Genomic DNA, 24,932 nt, shown 5'->3' on the forward strand with positions numbered 1-24,932 from the left:
TGGCGAATCTGGTCATATATATGCAGTATGGCTCTACTCCCACCACAGGGAACATTACTGTGAAGGTCTAAGAAACCTGGTGGCTAAAGGAATCATGACTGAGTGTATGTTCGTAGTTCTGTGTGTCCTATGCTGTGTATCTTCCCCCAAAATGCATTTATGTTCAGGAGGTATGCATATGAGCATGGTGGCTACTTAGAAAAAAATCCATTTGCTGGAGTGGATGAGATATATTCAGATGTTACCCATAGCTCAGAATTACAAACCAGCTTCACATTTATCTCTAGACATTATCTTAAGCAACTTCTATTGTGAGGAAAGGCTGAGGGAGCTGGCTGAGGGAGCTGTGTCTGTTTAGCCTGGAGAAGGGAAGACTGGGAGGGGATCTTACCAATGCTTTGAAATATCTAAAGGGTGGATGTCAAAGGGATGGGGCCAGACTCTTCTCCGTGGCGCCCAGTGACAGGACAAGGGGGAACAGGCACAAACTGGAACACAGGAAGTTCCATCTGACCATGAGAAAAAGCTTCTTCACTGTGAGAGTGACAGAGCACTGGGACAGGCTGCTATCATGGTTTAGTCCCAGCTGGCAACTGAGCACCAGAGTCACTCACTACAGGGAAAATGGGGTCACGCAAACCCAAAACAGCTGCCTTGAAAGGTTGTGGAGTCTCCTTCTTTGGAGATATTCGAGACTAGCCTAGACACAAACCCGGCAACCTGCTGTGGGTGATCCTGCTTTAGCAGTGGGGTTGGACTAGGTGATCTCCAGAGGTGCCTTCACACCTTTACCAATCTGTGATTCTGTTGGGAAGATAACTGACAACCCGAGAAGTATGAAAAAAAAATATTTTGGTCGTAGTATTTGGAGTAATATGAGGTCCCATCCAGATACACGACTTTTGCTACTTGTCTGTAGCAACTTAAAGGCACACTGGATTACTGCTGTCTGCTCAGGAAGGCAAATAAAGGGTTTTCCCACCCAGACGTATTACCCTTCTGGAGGGTATCGTCATCTTCTGAAGCACTGAAGTTTGACCACATCTAGACAGATCGCACAAGTTCTTCCAGAAACACAAAAATTCACTTGTGTTGAACCTTGTCTTTCGGATTTTGTTAGGGTTAAACCAACTGACAGATTTGGAAGGTATTCCTCTTCTCACATTCTGCTGACAGGAATGACAGAATGACATTTCCTTTATTTATTTATTTATTTTAAAATTTTTTCTTTTGGTTTTCCACCATCTCATAGGGCACATTCAGCTTCCTGGAAACACCTGGAAGTGTTGTGTTGCCACTTCCCTGCCTCTGCTTGGACTTTTTTTCTCTCTGCTTTCTGTGACACATTTCTGGTTTTATACCAGGAGCTACCGCCAATAAACACTGCTGCTAATCAATCCATTTCTTGCAGATCAGACTAAGCATCTCAAAGCCTAATTTACAATTGCATATTTGTAAATATCCACTGGAAAGAGAAGAAAATGAAGAGAATAGCATAGCATCAATGCATTTCTGGCCTTACCTAGCATCATGTTCATGAACAAAAGAAAAAAACACATTAGTGCAACACTTTTTTGTTCATCTCAGGAGGTCTCTGGGTGTCTAAGCTGATCCCATCCATTCTTCCTAAGGTATTGTTGCAGTTCTGCGAAGCTGGGTACTGGCAGAGAACGGGGGGCTGCAGAGATGGGTGCTGCAAGAGGCAGCCAGAGCTCTCTGCAGGCCCTAGAGAGCAAACACCAGCTGATTCAAGGCCGGAGTTGTTGCTGACCAAGGCCGAGCCCATTAGTGATGGTCACAGCGCCTCTGGGAATCACATTTAGGAGAAAAAAAACCACAAGCAGCTGCTTTTTGCCGCTAGAGAAAGGAGCGAGAAGATGTAACGAGCTGTGCAGATACCAAGGCTGGTGAGGTGGGGGAGAAGGCGCCCCAGATGCCAGAGAGAAAGATGCCCCTGCAGCCTGTGGAGAAACCCATGGTGGAGCGGGTGTCCCGCAGCCCACGGAAAAGGCCGAGACCCCACCTGCAGCCCATGGAGAGGCCCCACACTGGAGCAGGTGGAGACATACAGGAGATGCTGTGACCTGGGTTGGAGCAAGCCCCTGCCAGCACTTGCAGCCCATGGAGAGAGACAGAGACTCAGAGATGAGCAAGGGAGAGATTCATGCCAGAGCATGTTTGCTGGGGGGGACTTGTGACCCCGTGGAGGACTGGGACTGAGAGACTGAGAGACAGTGTGATTTCTGACTGCTTGCCATAGCAGTGACCCACGCTGGGGGAGCTTGTGAAGAGCTGAAGCCCTGTGGGAAAGGACTCATGCTGGAGAAGTTTGTGAAGGACTGTCTCCCGTGGGTGGGACCCCACAGTGCAGCAGGGGAAGGGTGTGAGGAATGAATGGCCCCCCGCCCTCGGCCAATAAGGAAAACAACTTGCACGGAACTGACCGAAACCCCCATTCCCCCATTCCCTGCCCCTCCCTGTGCCGCAATGGGGTGGGAAGGAGGGTGTGAAAATCATGACTAAAGGGAAGTCTGCTGAGAAGGGAGGGGTGGGGGGAAGGTACTTTAAGATCTGGTTGCACTTCTCGTTATCCAACTCTGGTTTCACTGTGTGTGTAGTGTAGTATAATAAGTTAGAGAGTTTTATTTCCTTTATTCTGTTCTGAGTCTGTTGTGCCCATGACATTGATTACAGGATGATGTCTCTCTGTCCTTATCTTGACTCCTGAGCCTCTCAATATGTATTTTCTCCTTTGTCCAGCTGAAAAGGGGAGTGACAGACCAACTTAGGTGTCTGGCCTCCAGCCAGGCCTAAACCACCACAGGTATGAACTAATGCAACCACTGGCAAACTATTTGGTACTCTGAAGTGAGTGGTGACCACGCAGCAGAAGATGACCTGAAGGCAGATGCACTGCCAGATAAATTGCCATGATTAGCCTTCTCCTTCACAGGGGGGTCCTGCTGGTGCCTGAATCCCACCACCCTCTATACACCACCACTCATGTTCAGTTCTGTTTGTTCTGCCCTTGCTGGAAATGGAATATATTTTGACAATGGAATATTGAGGGCCAGCATTGGAGAATGCAAATTAAACACTCCCCAAGCTTTACAGTCCCAGGTCAGACTTGGCATTGAGGAAGGCTTTGTCCTCAGGGAATGCATTTTACTGGGCAATGGCTCACCAGGGATCCATTTCTGCGGCTTGCATCAGGCCACAGAATAACTGTGTCACAGAACCAGAGGAGAGTCTAAGTGACAGAGGCAGGCTCAACACAGTCACCTCTAGCTAAGCCATATGAAGATTGCTGTTTTGATCTCTTTGCTCTGCAAGGAGTTGTTTGGTGTGCCAGCTGCTCACTAGATTGTTTCACTCATTTTTCAGATGGGAAATACATTTCTTGCTGTATCTTGTGTGAGTTACAGAACAGACCACGGGAAGGTGATACCTGTTCATAATGCTGAGCAGATTCCTCAGGGCACTGGAAAAAGCCTATTATTATTTTTTTCACATCAGGGAACCAATCTGTCATTACCAACAGCTTCTGCAGCTGCCTCAGGTCTTGCTCTCTGGGTGCCTATGTGAGGACAGCGCTCTTCTCAGTTGTGAAGTTTCATAAATATCTGCGTGTTCCTCCATAACAAGCTGTCCACTGCCATAGCTCTCCTGGATTCTGGAAAGCTTGCTTAGAGTTAGCCTGAGAGGGCTTGCTCAGTCACTGACCACAGATGAAGATGTATCCTCACACAGATTGGGGGTCTTCCTTCCTTACGTGAGGACCCAGGTTCAAGGGTATATGAGTGGTCCTTGGAACTCCACAGAATAGTCCCATGAACGGGAATGGCAGTAGCCATCACCACCTGGAGATCCAAAAAAATCACAAGCTTTTGCAGATGAAGTCTTCTGTTTCCTTTTCTCCACCCAGTTCGGCTTAACTTCCTGATTATATCTGGGTGCCAGAAAATTTACCTACCAAGCCACACTTGATGCCATTTGCGTAGCTTCTCTTTCTCTCTTGGTGCATTGGGGTGACCAGAGAAGATTTGCTTTTCGATTCTGGGGCTATTAGTAATAAAAACATATAGTATCTGTTTGGCACTGCAAAAATAATGACTCACCTGTTAATTCCAGCTCCTGGTAGCCAGCTTTGTCACTCCCAGCTACACTTCTGAATGGGACTTACCCTCTTTTGCACTGCCAGGATCTTGCTTTCAGTTTCACCCAGCAGGGTACCTAGCAAATCATTACGAGGAAATATTCTTCAGGAATAGAAAGTGAAACGAATGGAAGACAGATAAAGGGGCATCAGTCACCAGAGAGGTGGCAGACAGATCCAGAAAGATCCATGGCTGCCATCAATGATAGAGGTAAGTACGTGTTTGTGAAAATGTCCATTTTCAGTGTAGATGTTTAACTGTAGTTGTATCTGAGGAACCAGTGAATACATACATACCTGTGTGTTGGCACATGAAGATACACAGGAGACACTTGTGGATTTGTGTGTGCTATGTCTTTGAATGTATTACTGTATCTTGAGTCTTAGGTCCAGTTTCAGAACATTAATTTTGTCAACTCTGATGTGGCATTAGGCAGGAAGAATTCAAATTCTGGAAGACTTCTTAATGTGGAAAGAGATCTCAAAGGCAATTAAAAATAGAGCTTATGTTTGCACTTTTTTTTTTCTCAGTTGAATAAACAACTAGAAAATACTTCTTAAAGAATCAGAGCAGGTCAGGTCTCTGGTGATGTGGAAGACTACTTTATTCTTGCTGACATTTAATTTCATTCTATATATTTGATAAATCCTCATCTTAAAGAGCTAAGAGCTATGTAAAAGTGTCTTTAGTATCTTAATTAAATCAATTAGTAAATTATTTTCTTCAATAAAATGAGGGCTCTCATATCCTTGAGTTTGATATGGATGGATTTTTACAAAATAAATAACTAGCATTAATCACTGCAATTGTTTTCATCTGGACCCTCAGCTGGGAAGAGATGAATGAGTCATAGGGTCAAATTCCTTTGCCACAATGAGAAGCGAAATGCATATCATCAGGCAGGTCTGTGATGCCACCCCACAGATATTTGTTAGTCAGAAATCATCCTTATTTCCACGCTGAGGGTTTTTTTTTTCCTTGGCACTGATATTTTTTCACTTTTGGAAACAGTTTAATACTAAGAAAAGAAAGAACCATTGGCTGTGAAAATGTTTCTGTCTAGACTGACATTATGAGTACCGACAGAGAAATAGCTCCAAGTTTTGCCTATCCAAAGTGGTTTGGAAGATATAAAGGGAGAAGAGGTTTGATTCTTTGATTGATCAGAGAAAGGCAGATGCAGCACTGCTAAAGTCAGGGATGTTAAACTTGAGTGAGATCAGAGGCAACCCTTATGTGAGGAAAGGTTCATGTACAGCACAATTTAAACAACCATCACATTTAGTTCCCAGGTAGAAATCCACCACTCCTGCATCTCAGAGTGGCCATCCTGCCGTGCAGGGATTACTTATTAAGCCCTTCTAGAAAAAGTAGATTTGACAGGGAGTGTATAAACTGAAAGTGGCCAGGACAGGAGGCGTAGAGGAAACTGTTTTCTGATTTACTATTCCCAGTGACTCACAGATCTTTTTTATATAGGTCATAGATCCAGAGAGAACAACGAAGGGTAAGAGATACAGTTCTATCAACATGTGCTGACTGGCAACTTCCAGAGACAGCTAAGAAGCCTTGTGCCTTGTTTTTCTCATAGCATGACTTTCCCCAATCTTCTTTTCCAGTTGTCTCACTGCTTTGACCTGTGCTGATCTCTCTGAGTAGCCATGGGGTTGTTTCCACTCCCAGCGCCTCTCAAGGAGGTGCTATAGGTCCTTCACCAGCGTCACTGTAGGGGAATAATACTGGAGCCTTCATCAAACTCAGATTTAGATCATTATATTTCCATCTTCTTCAAGCTGCTCACTTCTGATGGGAAAGGCTGAGAGTGGGAGGTCTGGCTGATGGAGCAGGCAATACACAATGGGACAAAACATCACTGAAGTGTTGGAAGCATAATACTTTTGTTGCAGGTGGAAGATACAGCCAGATGACTTCAGAAAAAACTATCTGCCTAACCAACATCCACGGGTAGTGTACCTGCTGTATGAAATCAAGTGGCGCAGAGGTACCGTCTGGAGGAACTGGTGCTCAAACAACCCTGCCCAACATGCTGAAGTCAACTTCTTGGAAAATTGTTTCCAGTTCCCGCCGTCAACTTCTTGCTCCATCACCTGGGTCCTATCTACCACCCCTTGTGGGAACTGCTCCAGAAGAATCCTGGAGTTCCTGAGTGCACATCCCAATGTGACCCTGAATATCTACGCTGCCAAGCTGTTCAGGCACCTTGATGACCGTAACCGGCAAGGTCTCAGGAAGCTGGTAATGAATGGAGTCCCCATACGTATTATGAATCTTGCAGGTAACCCAGCTACTCTTTGGCTTTGTCTAGATGTGGATTGAATGTTCTGGGATTAGGTGCACTCTCAGCAGTTGTGCTTTGTAATAGTGGTGATGACTGCCACTGGGGAGGAGTGGTGAGTACAAAAAAAGCCACTCTCTTCTGCCTTATCTCTTTCCCAGTCCCATACAGGGACTGTGTGCAGGACCAACACAGTCATATCCTTTTGCCAAATCTGAACAAGGAGAATTATGTCTTTCTGTAGCCATCCATGCCTCCTTTATACACAGGGAAAACTCTTGAGCGTAAGATAGAATCTCCTAGGAGATATATATGCAGATCATTTTGCCAGCTGCAGCAAGTAATTGGTTTCCCTTGACAGCTGGACAAGAGCAGGAGACATATCTACAGACTTTCAGATGAAAATGATGAACTTTCTTCGTCACTGAAGAAAATTGTGTGTTGCATGTGTGTCTTTTTGCATGTATATCTTACTTGCCTATTGATGTTTGGTTGTAAAAATAGCCCAGACAGGAAAGGCATTTACATTTGAAGTCATGAATGTCACATACAAGCACAAGAGGCAATGGGCATAAATTTGAATATAGCAAGTTCTACCTAAACATGAGGAGGAACTTCTTTACTATGAGGGTGGCAGCGCACTGGAACAGGCTGCCCAGAGAGGCTGTGGACTCTCAATCTCTGGAGACTTTCAAAACCCACCTGGAAGCTGTTCTGTGCAGCCTACTCTAAGTGATCATGCTCTGGCAGGGGGGTTGGACTTGAGAGGTACTTTCTAACCCCTATCATTCTGTGATGCTATGGTTCTGTGATACCTGTCTGGATACTTGCTTTTGGAGTGTGCAGCTACAAAACCTATCATCAGGTCAAATATAAGCTTATCTTGGGGAACCTGTCTCTGGGATTATACAACCAGAGCATCAACATGAGCCCTGGCCATCCTATCAACACTAAGATCAACATGAAACTGCTAAAATGTTCACACCAGGTTTTCCCTGATCATCAAGAGGAGTCAGAAAGATTAATGATTGAAGCAGCAAGTTTGTTGTGTTACCCAAAACTGCTGTGATCAAGCATGAGGCTGCCAAAAGATATGCCCCTAGAGCACTGATTGCGTTTACCACTTCCCTTTTCAGTCCCTCTCAGAGAAGCAGCCTGCTGCTCATTGATTCTTTCTCTTTTGGCCAGTGTGCTCTGGCTTTTTGCCCTGTGATAGGATTTACCCAAACCACTGTAGCGATCTCTCTCTCTGGCGATTCCCCTTTTTAGACATATTGGTATTTGTAGAGTTTCGGTTCCCCTTTCCACTAAGTTATTTGTGTTGTTGCAAGTCATTGTTGGTCCCAAGCACGAGTACCGTCAGGTGAAAATCTTTCTCCTGCCCTTTACCATTTTTTTTTTGAGAAAGAAGTGTCTCAATTCTGTCATGAAGTGTCATGAAGAAAGAACTGGGCATGCCTTTCATCGAGATTGACTGGATATCTCTCTCCTCAGATTACAGTTACTTCTGGAAAATATTTGTTGCCTACCAGTATGGAGAAGAAGATTATTGGCCCCAGACATTCACCTCATACATCTTTCTGAATTGGAAAGAGCTCTCTCATATCCTTTTGGTTAGTAGGTACTTGAAAACTCTGAGAGTGAAAAGTCATGTAAAATCCTAGGTTTGGAGGATCTTGGCAATGGTGTTACCAGAAATGCTAGTAGGAAAAATAAACACTGGCTTGATGCTGCATGAACAGAGGGCCAAGTGGGCAAGATACTGCCAGAGTCTATGATGCTACACTGTGCCTTTGTCTCTAGGGGTAGTGAAGAGAATTAACAATACTCTCTAGTTTTTTTACTAAATGGTTTCAACCCTTTACATGGATCATCTGCAGGTTCATAAGCATGCAGCTTGCTGGAGCTATTTCAGCCCAAAGGCATGTTCAGCTGTGTAAACAGCATTTGAGTACTCTTTTTGCCTCTCAGGCACTGATTTTAGTTAAGTTCTGAGCAAGTTCAAAAGCCCAGATGGGTGGAGTCACTTTCAGGACCAGAGCTTGCATGTAAGAGTATCATATGACTGAGATCTCCATTCCCCATTTCCTGCAATCCGTACAATTGGAGAAGTTACTTGTATGGCCTGATAGCCAAGGAAGAGAGAGTGGTCTACCAAGCAGGAGAGAAGACCAGGACTGGAGTTAACTTCTTGGCTCAGCCACCCTTTGTGATGCAAGCCAGTTCTTGCTTGAACTGGTCCCAGTATGTAGAATGGAGGCTAGTGGAGTGGAAGGCAGGAGCTGGAGGAAGGGATGCATGGAACTTAGAAGTCTAGAAGGAGAAAAACTAACCTGTCTGTAGGATACTATAAAAGCCTTGTTGTGTCTCTGACAGAGGAAAAGGTACACATTAGACTTCATTTCAGTTCCATCCACCCCAAACTTTGCATCGGTCTCTTAATACCTCCGGACCTGACCTTTCTAATTCTGTCTGAATAAGACATTCAGGTGACAGGATACTCAGTGAGTGATATAACAAAGTAGTTAATGCAATGGAACTGTTTAGGAGATATTTTCCCCTTGGCTTTCAGCTTTCCCGAGTATCCTAATGTCTGAGGTGATTAAATAATACAGCAGCTTATGCACAATCAAGCACATAGTGTGATGCTCACTGGGAGCTGAACAGCGCTGTCTGTTAAATGCTCGTGAGTACCACCACGCTGTGCATTACAGCTGACTCAGCACAGTTTCCTGGGCAGCAGAAAAAGGTGAATATGCCCCTCAAATCATGGGCTTAAAAAGAGACAGATAACAAAATGACCCATCCTTCCTTGTTCCCCTGGAAACCTTGTTGATTCCTGTAGAGCCCTGGTGGGTAAGAAGCTTGTGCTGGGACACTCATGCTCAACAAAGCTCAACTGCTTTGCTGTCTCAGCCAAACTTCAGGCACCCCTAAAATGAAGGTGAATAGTTCTGACTAACCACCAAGCCTCCACAGAAGGAACTGGAAGGTCTGTGTGCTCAGCCCCTGTGAATGCCCCGCCCCACTATGGGAATCACACAAAGAAGAGCGAGTTCCAGGCCCATGCTCCAGAGAAATACAGATTGTTGTATCAAATCCTGGCCTGCCTGGTGGAAGAAAGAGACTGAAGAACAAGAGAGGGTTTCGTGGAGTACCACTGTAATGGTTAGGTGGCTGGAATGCTTGCCCTGTAAGGAGAGGCTGAGGGAACTGGCTTTGTTAGACCTAAAGAACTTCAGTTTTCCACTACAAAGGCAGCAAAGACAGAGCCAGGCTCGCCTCAAACCAGAGATGCTGTCAGAGGCTCCATCCCTGGCGACACTGAGAACTTCCCTCTGAGCTGCCTGATGCAGCTTTGGAGGTGGCCATACCGGGAGCATGTTATTGTACTAGAGGCCTCTAGAGGGCCTTTCTAGCCCCAGAAGTTCTGCCTTTCCACAAGACCTAGCTCCACTTCCCCTGGACTCCGCTACGCAAGCTGCTGTCTTTGAAATGTGCCTGTTTCTCCTTCTAGGAGGGGTTTACACACCACAGCAAATTCCGAGGTGCTACCCTCTTGTCTGGACAGCAGTGTCCCAGGGGAGATTGTCTAACATGTAGAAGGTGGATCAGTGTGATCCACCCTTGGACTAGATGCTGTATTTTCAAACTGTGCATCATGTTGAAGAAACAACTTAAGCTTTTGTCATCCAATTTTTAATGTTCATGTTTCTTTCTTCCTGCTAGGGGCTCCCTCCACTGCTGGGAAACTGAATAGCAGTAAGTGCCAGCACCGTGCTTTGAAGATCACTTTGCACATTGTAACATTATTTACAAGACCAGAAAAGCCAGTTCCTGGCAGGCTTTTCTACTACAGCCTTGAACTGTGAGCTTCATACTTCCACCAGAGGAGGAAGGCTCTTTTTTTTCTGGATGAACATCACCAAATACTGGACATGTGATATGTAATATTACATGTTATATTCTGGAATATAATGACTGCTTTTACTACAATAGAATGTAATTATATTACTATGGGTTATATTGCTTCATTTTAAGCTTTTATTCTCCCTGCTTTTATGACTACAGCTCTGCTTTGTCTGGCCCTGTGCAGAGCCAGAAGTTGGACTTGATGATCCTTATGGGTCCTTTCGAGCTCAGGATATTCTATGATTCTACAGGAACAGAAACTTTGCTTTTCTTGTTCAGCTCCTAGACATACACCCTTCCCTAGTAATTCCATGCTCAGGAGTCCCAGCTGTTCATTGCAAACTGGGAGAACATAATAAAAAGTCTCTGCTTTTCCATCTGTAAGCACTGAGTGGAATGTCGAGGTAGGACTGAAAGCTCTCAGCTACCTCTACAGGCGGAAGGCAGGAAGAAGATATGTTGGGCCTTGCAGCAGTTTTCAGCTTGTGCTGTAAATAACTCAAAACATCTGAATTAATCTTGGGAGTTCCACGTTTCAAGGTTCCCAACCCCTTCTCAAGCAGGCAGCCTACTGCCTGATTCCGCTAGGAAATGGTGCTGCTGCTGCTGGGATCTGCAACATGCAGGCCTAAATCTCACCACCATTCAGCAAGACCTGGACAGGCTCAAGAGTTGGGTGGAGTGGAAGCTAATGAACTTCAGCAAGGGCAACTGCACCTAGGGAGGAATAATCCCATGCACCAGTAGAGCTTAGGGGCTAACCTGCTGGGAAGCAGTGCCTCAGAGAAGGACCTAGTGGACAACAAGTTCTTCACGAGCCATCAGTATTCCCTCATGGCCAAGAAGGCCAGTGGTATCCTGGGGTACACTAAGAAGAGCGTGGCCAGCAGCAGGCCTCCAGAAGGGAGGTTATCCTTCACTCTGCCCTGGTGAAAACACATCTAGAGTGAGTCCAACATGTTCTCCTGGGTGGAGGAAGGATAGGGAATCCTTCGTAATATGCAGTCTGCCTGTTAGGGCTTGTCCCAGGGAAGGTAGGGTGTGATTCTAGCAGTCTGATTCCAGACTATCTCTGTGGGAGCAAGAGGACACATGATAATGCAGAAATGACGAACAGGGTAGTATGAGAGAAGGTGCCATGCTCCCTGTCAACCCTGGGCTCTAAGTGAACGTTGTCACAGGCTGGTGCTCCCACTTCTCCCAGTCACATCTGCTCGGGGATAGTCCCTTGCTATAGCTGAGCACTGGGGTGTAATGAGGCAAGAGATCTCTGACATCCCCATCCATGTCATGTGTGACACTTCTGCTACCACTAGTATCAGGTCGGGGCATTACCAAGTCATTCAGATGAACAGAAGTGCCTGGATTAACTGAAGTGCATGGACTCATTTTTATGAATTAGCCAGAGGGGGTGATTCTTCATGGAAGGCTCAGCCCTTTCCCACTGAAGTAATCCTGGGGAAGTTTTTTGCACCAGTTTTAGCTGCCAGAGTGAAGTTGGGATCTGCTGTATCCCTGCTGTACTCCTACTATAAGGGGCTAGAGGTGGGTTTACACTGCTAGCCTATAGAGGAAACCATAAGAGAGAGCTGGTCTACTCTCATCTTCTTCTGTCCTCCTGTAAAGAGTAAAAATATTATTCCATCTTGCAGAGTAGTATAGTTCTTAACAAGAAGATTATAGCATGGAGATATCAACACCATCCCTGCCCTGGAACTTGTGTACACTCACCTGTGTGAAAAGCCATGCACCTCGCAGGGAGGAAGACAACCTCTCTCACTATTAGCCCCACACCTTTGAAAGTCACATCAGTCCTTCAGCTCATATGCTTAGTAACAATAATGACAACAACAGTGCTGTATCTTCTGCTGGTTTGGAAGCCCGAAGGGAAACTTGCCTATTCCAAGAGTGTGTGAGAGATTTAAAAGCCAAAGGCAGCCTTGCCTATGCTGTGACACCTACTCTTCTGCTCTGACCTCAGCTCCCTCTCCTTCTCCTTCAGAGGCTCTGCTTATCCCTGCTGGTGTTGTCAGGACACATGGGATCTTCCGTGCCAGCCCCCTCCATATTTGTTCCGTGACCCAAATATGATTCCCGTTGCCGCGAGTATTTGGGACACATGTGGTTAAATAAGGAATTTTCTGCTCATAGAAACACCTCAGAGTCAGGGAGGAACAACAAAACAGCTACAGCCAGAGGACAATGTTGGACACGAATATATGTAGGGTGAAAACTCCTGAAGGGACAAATATCAGAGGGCTGGACTCCATGACCCTGAAGCCATTTTCTGTCCTGGTTTCCCAGTATCCATGTGCAGAAGAGGGGGAGAGAGCAAGCAGCAGGGGAGACATGCTTTGAAACACACACACACACACACCCCCGTGTATTTGCAAGGGCCTGGAGCATGTCTTTGCATTGTTTAATGGTAATCTGTTTCTTATTATTGCAGCGCGATGTCCAAGGACGCTGTGTACTGACCTGGAGTAATGCTGTGTGCAGCTGGGGGAATGATGTCAGTGTCCTGCTCTTCAATGGGCATGTGCTGGGTGTTGCTGAGGGCCGGGCTCCAGGAGCGGTTTGCAGGGAAGAACATCCCTCCCGCTAACACCCTCGTAAAGGATGCCCAACACCCCCGTGCACCAGGAGATGGCAGCCATGCCCGGGTTTCCGTACTGTACCAGCAACCATCCCATCCTCTGTCTATCCTCTTTCCTCCATTATCAAAGACCTTGCACCTTGCTCTACTGCAGAGCTGGAGCTTTCACAGAGCGGGTGGTCTCTGTGTCCCAGCCCCCAGAGCCATAAAGCCCACGCCAGTAATTAACTGACAGCAATAAATGATGCTGATTCAAAGAATACCTTGTAATAAATAATACAAATTGGTATTTGAGAACAGAAAAAGTGTGGTTAGAAAGGAATAGGAGAGCTAAATTCCCGTCTCTAAATCACATGGTTTGGCTAAGCAGTCCACTGTGAATTCAATCTTCTTTATATTCAGGAGCAGCAACCTAGGATATGTTGTGGAAAAAAAGTGCCTGTGTCTGTGCATTTACTCCCTGCATTTATTCTCCTATTGTATAATGTCACCAGATGTCATATTTCAACCAGTATCTTCAACTCAGTGTTTGACAGCATTTAAGCTACAGCCAGTGTCTCAAGTGCTGTTTTAGAAAATGATATTTTTTTTTTTAATTAGCTCTCCAGCAGTTTCACAGAATCACTGGGTTGGAAAAGACTTTTAAGATCATTGAGTCCAGCCATACCTGTCCTCTACTAAACCATATCCCTAAGTACCTCATCTACCTGCCTTCTAAACACATCCAGGGTTGGTGACTCAAACACCTCCCTGGGCAGCCTGTTCCACACCCCGACAACTCTTTTAGTGAAGAACTTTTCCCCAACATCTAATCTGAACCTGCCCTGGTGCAGCTTTGTGCCATTTCCCCTTGTCCTGTCTCCTGTCACCTGGCTGAAGAGACCATCGCCCACCTCTCTACAGCCTCCCTTCAGGTTAACTGTAGGCGGTGACAAGGTCTCCCCTCAGCCTCCTTTCAGTGGGAAGGACAATGGTGTTGTACAGGCCAGGACTGAGAGCTGGAAGACAGAGTTCCTTTTAAATCTTTGCTTCTCTTCTTCTGTAGTGAAGTATGTTGAGTGTTGAGGAATTCTGCGTCCACTTCAGTCATTTATGGGTCACGAATGGGGGCGATAGTTTTGCAATCAACAAAGGAAGCATCTTGAACAACTTTAGCATTTACATCACAGATTTTCTGTAGTACTTCCAAAGTACCTGTTCCCTGAGCACTTTACCTGCCTTAATCTGCTGGGTGACACTGTCAACAACTTCAAAATTACAAATGCAAAGGATGAAGATGGTTTAATAGGATAGTGTCAGGTTGTCTCTCCAGAAACCAGAAGGGATAGATGACACATCAATCCTTTGTGTCAGCTTTTACTTTCCTTATCCACGTGGTACCAAAATAATGACAAAACCAGATGCTCATTTGTAAGACCTTTATTTATATAAATAATATGCACCATATGAAACAAATATACAACACCATATTTGCAAATTAATGCTTTGCAAAGAACTCTCATTGCTATATCTGGTCAAAATCCCTCAAGCTGAGAGTGTCTCAGGAGCCTAAAGTTGTAGGAAGCTTGTCATCACCACAAGTTGTGACCTTTCCTAGCAGGAGGAGGTACTGTGGGAGCAGGGCTCTCTGCTGTCCTCCTGTGGCTGGCCAGAGCGTGTGTTTGAGGGGGAGTGTTTTGAGGAGCAACACGGGAGCTCCCAGTGTTACTCAGAAAGAGGAACAGGTTGGAGCAGAGAACTCACAGCCACGACGAAGGAAATAGCAGAGCAGCCTCAGAATGTGGGTTGCACCTAGCCTTGGCAAAGACTCAACGAGTTAGACTGCAGAGGACAATCCACCTGTAATTTGGGTAGTGGGAAGGTGGTGGTGAGTATGTGTGTACTATGAACCCATATCTTCAGCTTGGTAAATATGTTGTGCACAAGAGCAGGTGCAAACAGGGTACCCTTGCAGAAACACAGTGATTGCCAGGCAGGAAGATGCTTTGATTTTGTCCCCTACAGAAGATACCTATCTACAGGGCATATAGCTTTGCTCAGGATGGGTGGTTTTTTCCTGGTCAGCTCTCAGTCCAGTCACCAGCTAGCCATATCTGGTCATATTACGTGCAGTAAATGGCTTGAAAAACCAGAATACTGTGGTACTGTTGAGGCACCTCCAGGAGAGGCAGTTGGCTAGGGAGGGAGCACATTGCAGATCTGATCTAGGAGACAATGCCCAGTGCAAAGTGCTCCAGTAGTGAGACCTGTAGTGCTCCTCGTACCCTGAGGTATGTGAAGAGCCAGATGGTGACTGATGTAGATGCCAATACACCATCTGAAATGCCACAGCCTCAACCTACACGAATGAAAAAATAAAAATAAGTTTGATGGGCTATATAATGTGAAAATTAAGTGTATTTTCCAGTAGAAATATGCTGGACAATCACTGCAAGGTGAAGATTCTTGCTGGCTCCTTTCCTGGCTGGGTGGGAGGTCCACACACTGACCAGTACTGACCCTAAGCTGCCATGGCTTTCAACATAGTTAATAGGAATTGGGTGGAATTCCTATTTCTGCGTGGGAAATGTCTCGCTGGACACCCAGAATTGCAGCTTTCACCTGAAAATGTTGGCCAGCAAGTCTTCTGCTTTCATTTTAGGCTTTGACTGTCTAGTTTCAACATCTCTTAGGGCACAAAACCTGGACTGACAGCTTCCTGAAGCTCCCTCCTTTCTGGGAAGGAAGGACCATAGTGCCCAAGCCTGCACACAATCCACTCAGAAGACCTGCTGACTTCAAGGGAGGTTTTCAAGCTAAGCTACCTGGGCTGCCCAGGACTCCCCTTCAGTACTCTCCGTCGAGCTTTCCAAAAACCAACCAACTTTGTTGTTAGGACACAGACTGTAACACACAGGTGGTGATGGTTTTCAACATCCTACCCACATCCAGAAAGAAAGATAAACAGCTTCTCAGGGGAAGACACAGAGCATCTCAGTGTAGTGCAGCGCTAAGAGCCAAGAGGTTTGCTCCCTGAAGACCTCACAAAGCGTGCAGATCAGTATGGTGCCACTGAGAACACGGTTGCACAAACAGCTGTGCAGGCTGTCTGCTCCCACATGGGCAAGGCTAAACCCAGAACTCCATTTAGTGGACCACCTGAATTAGCTCTGCAAGGGACCAAGGGAGTGTGAAGTGCCCCCTGGCAATGTCGCTGCAGTTCTGGCTATTCCCAGCTAGCAATGGATGAGGCGTGAGTCTGGGGAATGTGTCTTCAGGAGATCAGCTTAATTCTCCTTGGAAAACTAAAAGTAAGGATAGTCTTATCTCTAGACACAGGGCCAGAAGGAAGAAAGATGTAAAGAGGAAAGTAGAGATAGATCTGTTGTAAGGGAGAGAGTTGGAAATAAAAGAACAAGTGTTTGTGAAGCTTTTGGTTGCTGATGACTTCAAAGTCCCAGAGTTTTAAAGGCATCTCGTAAATCGTCGACTTCGTACAGTGGCTGCAGGACAAAATGGAAATGTTAGGTCAGTTGTTAGGTGAGTGTAGGTTCCCTGTGAAGATGGGGAAGGAGGAAGGAATGGCAGGAGATGAGATGCGAGGTGGAAGAAGGGAAAGAGAATGAAGAGAAGTAGGAAGGAAGTTGGGGGAGAGAGTAAGGAAGGACATGGAAGGTAAAGACACAGGAATGAATGAAATAGTAGATGGTAAAGGTGGGCAGCAAGAGCAGAGAGGAACTATAGCAAGGAAGAGAGGAAGAAGCTGAGGGAAAGAGGCACTGGAAGGAGAATGAAAATTGGCCTTTACCAGGAGGATCCGTCGAAGTTTCCTGGTCAGATGGACAGAGTTTTCATGCAGCCCTTCCCAGGCTTTGAATGTTTTTTCCCTGTTCTCCACAAACGTGTTCCAGCAGTAGAAGTAATCTGTGCAAAGCACAGGGGAGTTAAAGAGTGCTTAAGACTGCCCCAGAGAGCACATTTACCTCTCCTAGGATCACTAACTCATCACATCTTGCCATCATCTTCTCTGGCTCCTCGTCCCAGCTTCTCCCACCCCCCTGGCTCTCCCTAACCCCCGAACGGTTTCCCGCGATCTCTTTCTCCCCTGCACCACTCACCTTTGAAGGTCATGATGGCAATTTGAGCCCCAGCCCTGTGCAAGCGCCTCAGCCCCTCCGGCTCTGCCTTGCGGTCCTCACAGAAGTAGAGGCGTGCGGTGAAGATGCGGAGGGTCAGGTTGGGATAGGCACGAAGGAAGTCGGCCACGTGCCGGGCGCAGTCGTAACAGGGGCTCCAGGAGGTGAACCAGGTGATACGGTAGCAGCGTCCCGGGTCCAGGTCCCAGGCTGAGATGTAGCGCAGGAAGAGCACCTCTACGTGGCAGCCCATCTTAGTGTGAAAGAGGGAGAGGGGCAAGGCATGATGTTGGGGGAGGAAGACTGGAAGAGGGGTGCAGAGGGCGGCGTGAGCTGAATGGAGCGTGAGGGGAGGAGAAACGAGGTGGGGGTTAAGTCTTAGGGTCAGTGCATGAGGGAAGAAGGCACGGTGGTGTGTAAGTGGGAGACTGGATAGAAAAGCACAGGGATGCTCATGTGCAACAAGAAGAATGGGTGGGAGCTAAGTAAGAAAGCAGGTAGGCTGGTAAAGCAGCAGAGAGCAGGGATGTCTTGCTGGTAACACACTTGGGGTAGCAAAAAGTGCAGGTTTGCCTGGAGTCTGCATGCCCCAGACAGTCTGGACCAGCGCAGGGTCCGTGCTCACGGACACACATGCCAGTGTCTGTGTTGCCATTGCATCCCTCCTTTCCCTACTGCCCCAGGGGACCTAGAGCTGCATGCACCTCAGCATGGATAAAAGAACAGGATGCCAAGGTGTTCCCTGTACCTTATTGCGCAGGTATCCAAAGTCCAGGGAGCACGACGTGGCGCTGTCACGACGCTTCACAACATAGCAGAGGTAGGTTTCACGCCGGCCCTTGGCCCAGCGCAGGTTCTTGAAGTTATAGAGGAAGAGTTTCCTTTTCATCAGGAGGCTGAAGAAGACAAGAGAGGATTTACATTAGCCCCACCTTGGAGCCAGCATCGTTCCATTGTCTTTGTTGAGGGCTCAGCATCAAAAATATCCATCTCATGTCCAGGCTGCTGAGTACAAGAACCTCACTGGTAATTTGCATGCAGTGTGGTAGGGAAAGGGTGCAGACGTGACTGTGGGGATGAAGCAGTTGACCTTGTGAGTGGAAACAGTAAGTGAAATAGTAGCGATTAGTCAAACAGCAACTGTGGCTGGGAGGAGAGTGAAGATACCTGCAAGTATCCAAAAGATGGACACCAGTGAGGGAGAAGGATGAAGGTGCCTGAGAAGACCTGGGAAGATGAGAGAGTCTGGAATTCAGACATCAAGACTCATTATTTCTGCTATATGAAACCCTGAAAAGGCACTGGGGCAATGGATGGATCAAACTTGTACCTCTTCCCTAAAGAGTGGACCGGGTTTCTTCCCAGCATTGCCCAAAAAAAAGAGCACAGTTGAAAGTGCACAGGGCTAGGGGCTCTGGTAAGGTGCCATACAGTTGCTGACAGAGTATGTAACAGGGTAGGTGTGCTGACACCTCTCCGGACACAAACACCAGACAAAGATCAAGACTGGTAGGGTCCTGCTCTCATACCCATGGATCTTGATGGGAAGCAGCAGCAGGAGCATGGGGAGGATAAGGTAGTCATGAGCTGTAGCTAACAACCTCCCTGTGAGGTACACAGGCAGCTGAGAACAGCTGTGTTCATTGAGGTGAGATACTCACCTCCCCCACAGCAATGCAAAACAGAAGTGAATGGGTTAAAAATAATCATGTCCCGTGTCATCTTTTCCCTCTGGTGCTCATCAGGGAGATGGTGTCAGTTTAAGCCATACTGAGCTGGGTTTTCTGTGGGGCCTCCGGTGAGGCATCGGAAAGGGGAATTTGGGCTTGTTGGGAATTTAAATCTGATTGAAATCTGAGATTCTCAGCAAGGAAAAATTTCTTGCACAAACACCCTTCACCTGTTTGTCAGTGTCACCATGTGGCCTGAGCACTGTGGAGCACTCAGGCTCTAGCTAGCAGTGGTGTCCCCTCTGCTCCTCCAGGACCTTCTCCCCATTGAGCACCCTCACACGTGTCCATCGTGCTGCAGGTGCTCATTCATACAGTCAGGCACCTCCTCTTGCTCTTTGCTACTGAGTGCACGTGCTTTGCTTTCCTGTGGCACTCCCTACACACCCCATCACCAGAGAAGCACATTCTTCCCTTGCTACTCTGATTGTCCCTCAGATAGGCAAGCCACTTGCACACATCCTCTTTCCTGCCATGTCAACCTCAGCCTGAAATGCAAAAACACCTGTCCTGCTCAGACAGAAAGAGTGAGCACACACATACTCAGCTAGGCTGTTCTTTACTCACACATGCTCCTAGAGAAGTAGATAACATAGGAGTTATGGCATGTCTCATGCTAGGAGAAAGTCCATAGAGAGGACAAGGCTCTCCAAAGTCCTGTACACACTTCATCATTCAAAGCATCTCTACTAAGCATTTTATTTAGCCCAACAACCATCTCAGGTTGTTCTTGGAGGTCTGTCCTGCAAACACTGTCCCAGTCCTGCACTGGGTTGTGTCAGGAGTGGAACACAAACTGCATTTCACTACCCCTTTCTCTGGCCATTCACAATGGGTGCATGTTCCCCCTACCCACTTTTCTCTCTTGTACTGTATGTTCTCCATCATCAGTTTTGATTTATTTCTCACACTTGGAGCCACCCCACTTCCTACCACCTTCCTACCACCTTAGATTCACCCTGTTTCCCTGTGTTTGTACACACAGATGTGAACATGTGTGTATATTTGCTAATACACACATTCACAGATTCACAGAATTGTAGGGGTTGGAAGGGACCTCCAGAGATCGGGTCCAACCCCCCTGCCAAAGCAGGTTCCCTAGGACAGGTTGCACAGGTAGGTATCCAGATGGGTCTTGACTCCACAACCCCCCTGGGCAGCCTGTTCCAGTACTATCAACCACTGCTTCATCTCATGCATGTCACCCTCTTAGATGTGCAGGCATATGGGGAAGACTCTTCCCTGTAACAGAGGTGCTGGAGAGGGGATGCCCTTTCCAAGTGTGACAGATCCTCAGGTTGTCCAGAGAGGATAGCCAGACCATCACATGGGAAATGAGCAGGTATGATAGACCTGAGGGTTGCAGAGGTCTTACCTGGGGTGCACCACAATGGCAGGAAACAGAGCAGAGGAATTGTGAAAAATGCTATCAATTGAGAAGAACCACATAAGCCAGGTGAAAACCAGTAAGTTATACTGATGTTCAATGAACACCCACAGGGAAAAATGTTTTGCAACACATTAAAAAGTTTTTCAATACATTAAAAAGTTTATGGAAAACAGGCTTTCCCTTTTCTCTTTTATTTTTGTGAAGTTTTGGGCAAAAACATTTGCTTCTGATTCTTCTTCTAACTCTCCCCTTTCTCACTTCTTCCCATGTTTCTCTATTCAATGGTTTTGCCCCTACAGAGCAACATGTGGATGCAAATAAGGGTGAAAAAGAAGAAGAAATGAGCCCGAAAACCCAGGGGAAAAAAAAGTGATTACTAAGGTTATTTTTCAGTGTCAGAATAAAGTGAAGGCAGTTTTAAATCACAGAAGCTGTTTGTTAGACTAGAAATGTTCATTAACACCAGTTCCTGTTTCCCCTTCTCTCTGGAGTTTTCTGTCCCAGGGCTTTTTTTGTTTGCTAGGGATGATTTCAGAACGCGACTGGTACCAGAAGAAGAAGAATAAATGAACAGAAATTGCAGGGAGCAACTGGGCAAATTTGCAGTTAGGTACAAAGCGCTGGATGGATGTGCAATTCCTACAGCCATAGGATAGCTCAAGGGAAAGCAGCAAGGACACAGGAGCTAGGAATGATACCCAGCCACTGAAGAAGTAGACTGAACAGAGCCCCTCTCAAATAAAGATTCATAAAGCCAACCCTCAAGTCATAGTGAAGGCCCCTGTGTGAATGAAATGCAGTTTTGGAGAGTGATTAGTGCTAATAAACTCACAGAGTAATTGCAGCGCAAGATAAATCCAATGCTGGGACAGTCCGTGCTCATGAGCACAGGGGTGATATCAGTAGAAAAAGAGTAAGGCAGAAGTCTGGCACAAGAGAAAGAATAGGTGGATAAGGAGAGAAGAGTGGGCAGGGATTGAGATGCTTAAGTATCAGATAGCACCTGAATGTTCTCCTTTTTTTATCTTCTTTTTTTTGTTTCTAGAAAAGAAAAAAGAATGAAAAGGAACAGAGAACAGTCACGAGAATGAGAAATGACAGAAAGGGAAAAGAGTACAGGGTGGCAGACAGTCAAAGAGAGAGGATGACAGAGACACAGAGATGCGAAGTGCAAGAGCAGGACAGGGCGGGGAGCTAGATCGCTGAGTCAGATGGGGAAAGGGACAGTGAGTACCGAATGGAGAGCGGGTTAATTCTAAGAGAAAGACCCTGATATGAGCAAGAAACTGGAGGCGCTCGTTTTACCTGTCCATGGCTGCCAGGGTCTCTCTCAGGTGATGGAATTGTGGAGAGGTTGTCTCACAGGCTCTGTCTGTACAGCCCTCTGACTTGATGTACAGAAATGTGGACTGCTTGGTGTGTCCCCTCCCCATTCACCCCTATCCACCCCCGCTGGGTTTCACCAGGGTGGGGTGGGGGGAGGAGTCAGAAATGTCTCTGGAGCGGCAGGAGCAGAAGAGCAAAGGGTTGAGATGCGAAGGGGCATCATTTCTGAAAGATGCTTGGCATTCATTGGTTGCTTCCCCCCACTGCACTCCCCATTGGGCCCTCTCTGACTGCAAAATTATTCTGAATTAATATCAATAACATAACGAAGCAGGAAGCATTGTCTAGTGGTTAGAGGGGGGCCTGGGAGCTTGTGCACCACCAAAGCAAATGTGGGCAAAACCACACTATCCCTCCGGGCCTTGGGTCATGCAGCTGTGCAGTGAAGATGGTGACCCTGTCCTGCCTCACCGTGGAGGAAGCTCTGAGCATCTGGAAGGAGCTCAGGGAACACCAAACTGTTGGCAGGTTTCCCATCATCGTCCTCCTCCTCCTCCGTGTTCCCTTGCAAGGCCTGGCAGCTGCTTGGCAGGATGGGGCAGCACTGAAGCTGAAGAGGAGAGGGAGAGGGACCCAGCTCTTGGAGAGAGCCCGAGGTGTGAGTGCAGGCACCTGGTCCCACTTCAGCACCTGAACGTGGCCGTGGGCACCCGAGCTGTGTCACCAGGCCAGGAGTGGTGATGAACCTGCACTGCAAAGCAAAGGGCCAGTGAGGAATGTCCCGGGGCCTGATCCTGCTGCTCCAGGCGGTATCGGCACCCAGTCTGCTGGAGGCAGGGTGGCTGCAGGGACCCTCCATCCGATGGCTGTGCCCCAGCGGGCAGGTGATTGCCCGCCGTCACGCCTGCGCCCACGCTCAGGGTGCACACTCTTCACTGCCAACACCACTCGCTGTCACCCTGGCTCTGATCCACCACAGCCCCACAGCACCTTCCTGGGCACCCATCCCCACTGCAGGCTAAAGGCCAGCCAAGGGATGAGGCAGCAGCACCGGCCGGGAAGGGTGCTGAGGAGGCAGATGGGGGTTATTCTGCTCCGTTTCTGCCTCAAGCGAGGCACGACCAGCGGTACGGCTGAGGAACAGGGCTTTTGTTTACCTCACGCTAGGGTAGTTCTTCGTTTTTTCTCTGCTTCATTTACTTTCCTTATTAATTTTACTGGCTTTTCACATGCTAGGACTGTGTGAAACCAGTATATGCAAAAATGTGAAAAGGAGAGATGAGCTGCCAGAACAGTGGTAGTTGCTCGAGCCCCAGCATGTTGACAGCACTTGCCTTTGAGAGTTGCTGGCATGGCACACGTCAGGAAAAGGAGAAGCACTCCCAGAAGGTCCTGGGCAGGGCTGTCCTACTCCTTGGGGAAACAACTGGGGTGGGCATACGCTCAACAAAACCACATTTCGGCAGGTGTGTTGGTCTGAAGAACTGTGGCAATTATCCTCTTTGAGGATCTGGCTCATAGTGTTTGACCATAGGTAGAAGAGCCTTGACCATAGGTAGAATGGCTATCCTTGAGATCCCCTGTCCTACTTAACAGAGTGGAAGAAGATGTTCCTGCCAATGAAATGGCTGACCCCTTTCAGCCTTTACCCTACCAGCACCTTGCGACAAATCTAAGTCAGACCAAGAGTAATTTTCTCCTGCTTTCATACAAGTTTGTTTTCTTTCAGTAACGCAAGGAGGATGTTTGCTACACAGGACATTCGAAAAAGAAAAGAAAAATAAAAAAGCAACACGCCCTGGGAAATCTGATTCTTAGAGATCACAACTCTTGGTGTTTCATCAGCTAAATAAAGGTTGCTTCAGCTTTATTCTTGTTCTGACTCCTAATTTCCATAGCCAAAAGCTTGCAGAAAATTGTACGTAACATTTTCTGCTCTGAAAGGAATCGAGAAATATATTCATGGCCAGCCTGGTCTTCCCCATAAATTTAATTACTGCGTAATTATCTTCTCTCAAAGGCTTAACACGTCAAGTGTCATAAAATGTTTAACTAGATCCTTTCTCTGGTCCTGTCTGCAAGTGGACTTCATTCTTCCATGTTTAAAACATCAGCTCCCTTCCTTAAATGTTGAGAGCCACTTTGCTCTCTGCAGGGATAAAAAAGAAAGAAGGAAGGAATAGAGAAATGAACTGTATTTATGTCCCTCTTTGACAGGGCTCTCAAGTCTAAATACCAACGTAGGCTTTCTAATGTCTGTCTAAATGACAGGCAACTTCCCTCACACCAGAGCAGTGAGTGCACTGAGTCAGTGGCAGCGATTTTCTGCCTCTAGCTTCTTCCCACAGCAGAAACATGTTGCTGTGGATGTGTTTCTAGTGTCTCATTGCAAGTCCAAGGCAACATTTAAGAGAGAGACCCTCAGCTCCTATGCAGTGCTGCCTAAAGCAGGAGCTGCAGTCTCTTGCAAAGGCAAGATCTCACTCATTAGCAGATGTCAGCTCTGCTCTGGTTAAAAATAAAAATAGCTTGGAAAACCACAGAAAGTTTGCTGATCCCTAATCTAGCTGCTGGTCCAGCTTCCTCCCTGGCTGTAAACTGCCAAATCTTTAATAAATGGTGGGACCCTTTTGGTGGGGAGCTAATACACAGGGGGAGAGCTGCAGACTACCCCAGTTTTCCTTCCTCCCTGCTGAATGCAAACTTGTTTGGAGAAGGGATTGGGGGGGTGGGAAAAAGAAACAGTCTCACTGAAGATGCCTGCATCTCTATTTCTGATCAAAGCCCAGGTCAATTAAAGGCTATTGGCGAAGGCCAGCAAGGGTCCCTGGGGAAGGCTAGCAAGGGTCCCTGTGTTGGTGTGTTTGCACCATTGTCCAGCAAGAGACACTGCTCCAGCTTATCGGGGTCACAGAAGGATGGGGGGAAGGAATATGACCACTGCTGCTGCTAAATATTCAGCAAGCAAACTGCTAAGAAATCAGAGAGCAAAAAATGCGGTGAATAATTAAAAGTAATTACCTAGCCCCAAAGCAGGGGAGAGGTTGCTTGTTTAGTCAACAGGAAGTCGTGTGTTGATGTGTACCGATATAAATACATATTTATTTTTTCCATTCACCCCTTGCTCAGAAATCGCATTTTGAAAGAGGCGCCGACAGCCCCAGTTGGTCGGTGAACGCCAGAAACGCAGACACCTGCTTCCCCTCGCCTCAAGAGAAAACCTCAAGCAGAAGAACTTTCTCTGCTCCACAGGCGCTGAGGCACCGCGGACACCGGCTTGCACAGAGACCTCCAGCAGGGCCACGGGGCAGCCTGTGTTTATTGGAGGCACATACAGTGAAAGACGCTTATTTAATGTTGGCATTCATGAAGCACAGGCACACGTTGAAGTGCTTGTTCATTACAGTCAC

At 47.0% G+C, this 24,932-nt stretch overlaps 2 protein-coding genes across 2 annotated transcripts; one reads left to right on the forward strand and one right to left on the reverse strand.

Annotated features, from left to right (window-relative positions):
- Positions 1–4,345: 4,345 nt before the first annotated feature.
- On the forward strand, positions 4,346–8,157 carry LOC311192489 (C->U-editing enzyme APOBEC-1-like; the record flags this gene model as incomplete). Its single annotated transcript, XM_084264972.1, is given in 5 exon segments — positions 4,346–4,367; positions 5,637–5,664; positions 6,065–6,453; positions 7,948–8,108; positions 8,110–8,157. Coding segments are annotated over 5 exon segments (648 nt in total).
- Positions 8,158–16,389: 8,232 nt separating this feature from the next.
- AICDA (activation induced cytidine deaminase) lies at positions 16,390–23,041 on the reverse strand (the record flags this gene model as incomplete). The annotated part of the gene is made up of 7 exons (XM_084265094.1): positions 16,390–16,443; positions 16,749–16,864; positions 17,059–17,329; positions 17,825–17,972; positions 18,606–18,681; positions 21,994–22,132; positions 22,964–23,041. 7 exons carry the CDS (start codon positions 23,039–23,041, stop codon positions 16,390–16,392), a joined length of 882 nt encoding a protein of 293 aa, XP_084121220.1.
- Between the last annotated feature and the right edge of the window lie 1,891 nt (positions 23,042–24,932).

This window comes from Gallinula chloropus (assembly GCF_964237585.1).
Source record: "Gallinula chloropus genome assembly, chromosome: 1".
Classification (NCBI taxonomy): Eukaryota; Metazoa; Chordata; class Aves; order Gruiformes; family Rallidae; genus Gallinula; species Gallinula chloropus.